The 8,893-nt window shown below is 47.5% G+C and overlaps 1 protein-coding gene across 14 annotated transcripts in view; it reads right to left on the bottom strand.

The window, feature by feature from the left end:
* Window positions 1–279: 279 nt before the first annotated feature.
* The window catches only part of LOC104871922 (CUGBP Elav-like family member 4), a 67,397-nt gene continuing 58,783 nt past the window's right edge, over window positions 280–8,893 (bottom strand). For 7 of the 14 annotated variants that reach the window (XM_033757284.1, XM_033757292.1, XM_033757287.1 and 4 more), the window contains 3 exons: window positions 8,624–8,795; window positions 2,530–2,614; window positions 280–533 (listed from right to left, as the gene is read on the bottom strand). In XM_033757284.1, coding sequence (XP_033613175.1) covers window positions 2,561–2,614; window positions 8,624–8,795 — 226 coding nt within the window. In that variant the 3' untranslated portion in view covers window positions 280–533; window positions 2,530–2,560. Of the gene's footprint in view, window positions 534–2,529; window positions 2,615–8,623; window positions 8,796–8,893 lie in introns of those variants that run through there. The other 7 variants (XM_033757289.1, XM_033757293.1, XM_033757299.1 and 4 more) reach the window with 2 other exon arrangements.

Raw genomic sequence — 8,893 nt, 5'->3', positions numbered from 1 at the left:
TCCATTCCTCCTCTATTTGTCATAGAGCTACACATCTGCAATAAAAAGTTTGGTCCTTTGGTCCCTAAACAGCTAAAGGAATGACAGAGATGCTCAGTGGCGGCCTCCTGGCCGCGCTGGGGACCAGGCCCCACAGCACGCTTGCCCCGCCTGCCTCAGGCGCCCACAGGCTGGAAAAGCCCAGGGTTCAGTGAGCAGCAGCGTCTCCTCCAAGTGCCCAGCCCTTCAGCCTCCCCGTCTGGTCTCACGTTACTTTGTTTTAAAGTTGCCTTTTTTGTGTTTTTTTTTTTTTTCTCATTTTTCTTCATCGTCGTCTTCTTTATGTCATGTATATTTTTCCCCCAAACACGTGCCCTCTGAACTCCATAGACGCTATACTTTCCTTGAAGAAATGTTACAGTCAAACAGTGTCTGGAGTCTTCAGCTTGATTGATATTGGCTGATATGTCAAAGGTGTCATCCAACAGTTCTCATTTATAAATAGAGAGAGAAAGAGGTTTTTTTTTTTAATGTAGCCCGTTCAGCATCCTGCCCTAAAATGAAGAAAATCAGGGCTGATTAAGCCAAGAGAGAAAACACAAATGCATCCAAACACCAATAGGAACCTGCCTTGGGGTAGTAGGATGAAAACTCTGGGGGATGGCAGGAGGGAAGGAAGAGAGACCAAGATGAGAATTAGTCATGATCATGATACAGTCAAAAGAAATTTGCTCTTCTATTCAGAGTGAGAAACCACTGGGTCTCTAGTGGTGATGGGAATAGCTAAGGTTTAGTTGTTGGGAGAGTTCTTGATTTGGGTTCCTCTACTGTTCTGGATTAAGGGTTGACTAGATCTAGGGAAGAATTTGAGACTGTGGGATATTAATTCAAAATTAAACTTGTCCCTGAGGGATCTATCCCAGATACAATATGTATACAGAAGCCTAGCAAACAAGAGAGCAAAAATCTATATACCTCACCCACTCCCCAATTTGAGGAAAACAAGGAAGACAGAGCCATGACTTGAATTTTGCAGAATCCTTTCCCAGTTTCCAGCCAACCACTTCTTTCCCGGAAGTCAAAAATGATTTGCTAGGCTGTATATATATATATATATGTGTGTATCTGGATATAGATGTAGAATATATTCACCTGCACATATGTGGGTATACATGGATATGTGTATATGTATATGTATATATACACACATACACACATGCATAAGACTTTTCTCATACATGCCAGGGAATTTACAGGAAATTCAGAACTTCAAGGGAATGGACAGGAGAACCTAAAAAAGGTCAGAACAGATTTAATTATCAATCTTAAATAAATTAACTCAGACAGTTCTTGATTTTTGTTTGGAATGGTGATATTTTTGGTATTTCGTTTTGCTTTTAAGAAAAAAAATCATGATCTGACTAGAATCAGAAGGCAAATGCTTAATTGTTGTGAATTAACAAATGAGACTCATCTCCATTCTAGCAAGCAGCTTCCACTTATACATGGGGTGACTGGTTACATCAAGAAAGTTAGAACTGCAAAGCCCCCAGTTGAGGGGACAACGTCATGCGTATATCAATCCATGCTGGCAGGTTTTTCACACTGTTGATTCAACAAACAGCAAACCGTACACAGCAGTCTAAACAATTACAACACCAAATAAAATAATAATAAAATTAAAAAACACTTGTCAAGGACCCTTTTTCAGTTGTAAACAAAAAGGTGCATTTTGCTTTTGTCAGTACTGTTTGTTCCAAACCAACCAAAAAGGCCCTCCCAAGCCCCCAAACCCCCACCTCCCCTCCCCACATTGAATTTAGCAGAAGTGGCTATAATACAAACCTTACAATAGTTACTGGGCTCTCTGTCAGAGGCCTCTGGCTTTTACTCTACATTTTTTTTTTGTTTTGTTTAAAATTTTTTATCATTTTTGTTACTGTACATATTTTGGTTTTGGTTTTTTCTTTTGAGGTGAGATTTAAAATAGCCTAACTGGAAAAAGACCAGACCTAGGAAAGTGTCAATTGAAAAAGGCCCCCAAATTTCTAGAAAAAAATAAAAATCACAATATTTTCAAGTGCAACTAAATCAACCACGCATAGATATTTTTAAGATGTTTTCCTTATTTTTAAGAAAAAAATAATGGTTTGCATAGTTAAATGATCCCATGTTTGTAATTCAGGAATTCATCTTTTATTTTTACTAATTTTTTGTTCTTTAGTTTTTTTTTTTTAATCTAAGTGACATCTAGAGAAGCATAAAAAAACGCTGAACAAGAAAAACCAAACAACAGAAAGTAAAACCACTGCAAGCACCAAGAACGAAACGAAAATGAGCACAGCAAAAAAGATCGTGGCAGCACAAAAGTCAAGAAAATGCACGTGTGATCATGACTGGCCAATCATCAACGGATACGACATCCAAGAAAAACGCTCCAATCACAGCACCTCCACGAAACTTGACGGCAATTGTCATGCAACCGATTCTTAGCCTTGTTACATGACGCCATCATGTCACACTGTGAACTTTGAGTTGATTTGAACTTACGGATGGGGGACTTTTCTCCACTCTCATGTGATTACGTGAACTTTATTCCTAGCTCAGCGCGAGACTGTGGTGGATTTGACTGGCCCTGGTTGGGTTGTTGGAATTTGATTGAATGACAAAAGAAGAAAAGATTTATATATATATATTTATATATGTAGAGAGAGAGAGAGAGGACAAGAGAGTTTGGGCAGGGGGAGGGAAGTGGCAGGGGCAGGTTGGGTGGGGTGAGGAGTGTGGTGGGGGGAAGGAGAGTTGGGTTGAGGGTGAAGAAGGGCAAGGAAGAAGTTAAAACAAAATTAAAAGGAAAAATATTTATACAGCACCAGACCACAGCATCAATCTAGAAGCTCTGATGAGAGAACGCAGTCAAATCATAAGGGAACTGAAAAGAACTCAAAGGATGAAGCCAGCGACAGACGACATGGGCACATCAACACACACACATACACACACACAGCTGTTGATGCAGACACATGATACACTGTGAACAGCAGCAGAACCTCACACAGGGCCACTAAGGGCATCCATCATGCGTTGGGAAGAGGAGGCGGGCACGGGCGGTTTAGCAAGGGGGCCGGGAAAAAAATAAAACAGCCCCTCAAACCACCGTGGCTGGCAAGCAGATCTCAGAGAGCAAGCTCTTAACACCCTGGATTCTTTCTCCCCCAGATGCAAAACTCTCCATACCACCCCAGCTTTGCTTTTTGTGATTTCAGCCTGAGCACCAGCCAAGGTCAGTGGCCCTGACCGGCTACACAGGTTGGAGGCCCCGTAAGGTGAGTTGTGTCCCTGAGACATTCTGCTGTAGGGTCCACAGGGGCAGCCCTCCCACCTATGGATGCCACCTGGACCCCACCCTGCCTGGAGTGTCTCCAGGCAACATGAGCACCCACAGTGGGATGGGATGGTCCTTTCCCTCCCACTCTGCTCACACCTCTTTCCTCAGAACCTTCCAAAAATAAACATGTTTCATTTTCAGATTTAGAGTAAATTACATTGATGTCTTGGGATTCTTTAAACAAAGCTGGGCACTACTGATTTTACATCACCAGTTCATATCCTTTGATTTGTCCCCAAAGTGACCAAACTGGGCGCATAAAGCCCTTGGAAGACTGGCACATAAAAGGACCATGTGGAAGGCTATAAGGTGTTCCACAGGGTAGGTCCACCAGAAAGGGCTCCTCATCCTCATTCTTCCTCTACTTTGCCCTCCCACTATCCCACCCCTATCTTTCCAGACTGTCTGTCTCCCCAGTTGGTAGGTCCTGACCTTTCTCTGTAGGAGGAGTCCTCCTCACTAAGAATGATCTCCCTTCTCTATCAGCCATCATCAAATTGCTCAGCTTTGAGCTGCCTTCTCCCTTGATCACCATTTTATGGTGGTCTGCCTCCCCATAAGAATCAGGGTCTCCAGCTCTGTCAAGCCCCATTGGTTATCTGTGAGCTTGCTCCCCATCATTTTCTGTTCTTCTGTAGCCCCGAAGCCTGTGCCCGAGCCTCTGTGCCTTAGACTTATTTGCAGGGTTTCCAGTCCATCTTGCCGGCCTCTCCATGCAGTGGACTTCCACTGTCAGTTCTGTTTTCCCTCCAGGAAAGTGGAAAGGAAACCTGGGGTCTTAAAATGCCACAGTGGATAGACTGGGCAGTAGCTGACCAGTGATTCTATTTTGAGCCTGTGGCTGGCCTCCAGCTCAGCCTTCACAGAAACATCCCCAGCCTCCCTTCCTCTGCAGACCCCTTCCTTGCCTGTCCCACAAGGTGGGTTCTGTTTTCTTCCAATACCAGCTCTCCCTCACTCAGACCAGGGTCCCCAACACATGCCCAAAAATGTCCTAAAATGTCACTCTAATCTAATCTAATCTAATTTCCAACCCTTGCAAAACCTCTCAGTTCTACCCAGGATGCCTACTTGGCAGCTCCCCTTGGCATGAGAGGGAGACCTAAAGGAACCTAGGAGAGTATTGTTGCCCATATCAGCTATGGCAACTGCAACTAAAGGACACCCTGAGGATTCCACCTCCCTTCCTTCCACAACAGTCCTGGGCACATCATGGCCATTCATTCCTTCCTATTCTGCTTGTTCCTTTTCCCTCCCCTGGCTTTAGTCCATCTGGCCCTCAGTGCCAGGTATTATCCTGCGTACTTGGACTCAACAATGAATACAAACAGTCTCTCTCCCCAAAGCTCAATGTAGGGAACTTTCTTACACATAATCTCACCACTTCCACAAACATGGCCCCAGATACACAATGCAACCTCGTATCCATTAATCCCCCAAGGAACCTCTCTCGAGCTCCCCCATGTACACAGCTGGCAAATCTCTTCATTACGTTGCAGCTGCATTCTCTGTGTGCCAGTCTCTGGGGCACCTCACAGAGCAGAGCACTGAAAGTGGCAATGTGATCAGTGACCAACATAGGGAAGCTGAGATCAGGTGGGAGAAGCTCCAACTCATTGACCTGCGGAAACTATGGCCAGGCTGAACCAATTCAGACACGAGATACTAAAACAACTAAGTTCTAACCAGACAGGGTCAAAACCCAAAACTACAGCCCTATCCTACATAGGTCACAAGGGAACGAACACCTATGCCTGTGAAGCTCACACCAGACATGGTGCAAATGCACACTCAGAGCCAAAGCCTAGAGCTAGAGATAGGACTCCCACTAGAGTCCTAAGGAACCTTAGTGATCAGAGTCTGGGAATCACTGCTGTTGTTGGAGCCCCATTTGTACAAGTCAACTTGATGGTAGGACAGGGAACTTGGAAGCCAATCTCTGACTTAAGCAGGTACAGGGTTGGAATGCTCTGCCTTCTGCGTGTGGACCTTGCCATATCCACGTTATTCTTCCTTCCCTAGTTTCTTAGTACAGATTTCTTGGAGAAACTCCCATCTTCACATGAGACAATGCACCAAGCAGCCAGAGGAGCAAGCCCAGCGACAAGACTAGAAGCTAGTAAGGAAGAACCATATTTTACCCCCGCCCTGATCACTCCTCAACCCCCATCTGGTGCCTTAATTTTAAGGAAATAAACCCAACTGTTTTCCCATGGCTGCCTGCCTCGGCCCCTCTCCTCCCCCATATCTGTCCCACTCTGATCTTGACTTTGCCTTTTACCACCAACTCCACCAGTGCAAGATGGCCAACCTGGACCTGGGATCCCCCTCCTCACTACCTCTTTGTCCCCCACTATGGCTGGTCCCCTTAGCTCCTCCTCAGGTTTCCCTACCCTTCCAAGCCTTATGACTCTAGCTCAGGCTCCATCATTTATAAACACCCTATATTAGCCTGAGGTACTGTCCAGTCTTTTAACTCCTTTTTTGAGCCACTTCCTCTCTTGCCTTGCCTTGGCAGCCCAAGGAGCGAACAGCCTCTTGTGTCTGCAGACTACCTTGAGAAACTCTCCCAACTCTTCTCAGCACCCTCCTTCTGTTACAGTTTCCAACAGTCTTGGGTTGGAGAGCCTGAAGGCATATCGCTAAATGCCATCTAAGTGAAGATTAAAAGGCCAACTTATTATAGGGGTCATGCCATAATATAGTTTTTAAAGACTGTTTAGTAGAAAGGAGGTAGTCAAATGGCTTACCCCAAAGAAGTGAGGGGTAATCACTTCTTGAGGTGGCATGATGTGTTCCCTCCAACATTCAGGACACACTGGATTGGCAGGGTTGGGGTGAGGGTAGGAGTTTCTTACTCTCCTCATTTGAAGGGAGCTAGGCTCCCTAGCTTCAAAGCTTGGTTCCACCATTTACTGGCTGATGAAATTACTTAAAATTTCTTGTGCTCCATCAGTACAGTGGGAATGCTGCCACCATCATCTGATAGGTAGACACAGTTCTAGCTTATAGCTGTTACCGTCAGAAAAGTGCCAGGTACAGAGCAAGTACTGTGTGAAGGGCTGTGGTTCTCATCTTTCTGGCCTTTGCATTCCATGATGGAAGAACCCATCCTGCTTCTTAAACTGTTCCTTCACAGCTCCTACCCCAACTGAGTGCCAGCTGGATCTACCTGGTGGGCCACTTCTTGCCTTTTGTCCCAAACAACAAACCTGCCTTCCTCAACTCTTCACCCAGGAATGTCTCTGACTTAGAGATTCTACCCTTGCTTGGAGCTAGGTGACTAGACCAGAAGAGCCACTATCAAAAACATCCACATGGACCCCTCAGATTCTCAGAGGATGATGCTAATAAGTGCCCCACCCCCCAATCTTCTGAATGTTTTAACATCTTGGTTTCAGTAATGAGGCGATGGAAGCCCAGAGTGGGGAGGGCCCTGGCCCAGATCCTGTCTGAATGGCAGAGCTATACTTATTTAAGGAAAACTGTTCTACATCCAGAAAAGCTCTGTGCACCAAACCATCCTGCTCTTCCTCCTGCTGGCTGCCTTCTAGTGTCTCTATGAGCACAGAGAGGGAAGCTCCAGGATATGACCTTTCATCTTTTGCATCCCCAGTGCTATGCCCAGTGCCTGACACCAGAAGTTGCTTAAACTCTGAACTGATCTGTGTGTTTGCATCTGTACAAAAGCCAAAAGTGGACAGGGCCAAGAAATTACGAGGCCATTGGCCAGTTTGGCTCTTCCAGGCTTGCAGAGTGTGGCCCAAGCATCTCACAAAGAGAAGACCCTTGCTCCAGTGAGTTGCAAATAGGGCATTCTGTGGAGACTTCCTCCCTATTTCCAGACCTTGGACTTTCACTTGAATGTCTAACCCTCACATGCCTTATCTTTCTCCCAGGCTCTTCACTCTTCTAGTTACTCAAGCCAAAAGCTTGGGAGTCATGCCTGGATCCCCTTTCATTCACGCTCCTCATTCATGAGAAACAGCATCTTTGGCTTGGCTTTCAAAGCATATCTAGACATCAACTCCACTACACACTGACTGCTGCTGTTGCCCTGGACTGAAATGTCAGTGCAGTGCTTCAGCCCCTGCAACCCAACATCAACACAGTATACCATCCCACCAAATGCAACTTAACTGTATCACTCTTCTATCATACCTCTCCAAGGCCCCTCTCACGGAAGTCTTCACAATGACCTGCAGACCCCAAGCTTCTTCACTCTCAATCTCTCCTGCCACTCTCTCAGCCCAAACTCTCCTCCTGCTACCCGCTGTTCCCTGGACACACTGCCCCTGCCCTCACCTTGGGGCCTGCACACTGGCTGTGTCCTCAGAGGGAGGACACCTCCCCTCCCTGGTGCTCCCTCTCTCACCTTCTTCAGGTCTTGGCTGAAATGTTAAAATGAGGCAGGCTGAAAATCCTGACCCCATGACTTAGCTGTAGCCAACAATTTTAACAAACTTAAGTAATCTATTGTCTGTCTCTTCATTCTCAGTTTTAGTCACTGCAGCATTCTGAGTACCTAACACAACACCTAAAGCACAGTACTGCCAAACAAATGGAACATCTCCTCCTATCACTTTCTCAGAAGCTGCTCTGCCCAGGAGCACACTTGGCCAGGAAGAGGAGCAGCTGTCTCCAGCTGCTAGACAGGCCCCTGCCTAAGCAGACAGGTGACAACCACCTACTCATCACTACCCATATAACAGGCAGGGAAAGGGATTTCATTGCCTCCCTAACTTTTGTCCCAGCTTGTTGTTTCCTGATAGTTTCCTTGGCAAGGCTTACCTCTTGGCCCTGACTGAGCTACGGGCAACTGCAGAGTGAGGGGTAAGGGGTGTAAAGACTGCCAGCCAGCCCTCCTGGCAGAACCAGGCAACAGAGAGCCAGAGAGTCTAGGAGATGCCCCAACCCATGGCTACAGCTCTCTTCGGGGTCTGAGCTTGCCGCCCAAGGGCCAAGGACTGCCAGTGGAGACCTCAGGCCCAGGCCCAGGTTCACCTCACCTTCTCAGACAATTCCCTCACTCCTATCCCTTGGCCCGGGGCAAAGGGACGATCGTGCCCATGTCTGCCAAGATGACCACAGCTCTGCTCCTGCCCTGTAGGCACTGGGTAAGCAGCAGGCTGAGCCTGGCGCATCGGGTCCAAGGCACTAGTGAGGGTCAGGCCCACGGAGGTCCAAGAAGGCGGCGGGTCTGTCTTAAGTCCCTTCCCAAACCTCCCGTCCCCACGCCCTGGCAGCCCCTGTTACCTGTGCGAGTCCTGGTCTCCCCCGGGGGACGCTCCCGCCGGCGCTCAGTACGGGCGATTGGCGTCTTTGGGCCGCTTCAGCTGCACCTTGAGCCTCTTCATGCCGATCTGGAAGCCGTTCATGGCCTGGATGGCGGTCTGCGCGCTGGCCGGGTTGTCGAAGCTCACGAAGCCTGGCGAGACACGAGGGACGAGGGCCTGGGTTTCCACGGGGCCGCCCGGGGCCGCTCCCGGTGGGGAGGGGTGGGGGAGAAGGTCGAGCGGAGGCGGG

This window comes from Fukomys damarensis, unplaced genomic scaffold (assembly GCF_012274545.1).
Source record: "Fukomys damarensis isolate Sample0158 unplaced genomic scaffold, DMR_v1.0_HiC HiC_scaffold_30, whole genome shotgun sequence".
In the NCBI taxonomy this organism is placed as follows: Eukaryota; Metazoa; Chordata; class Mammalia; order Rodentia; family Bathyergidae; genus Fukomys; species Fukomys damarensis.
This window is presented reverse-complemented; position numbering and strand designations above follow the sequence as displayed.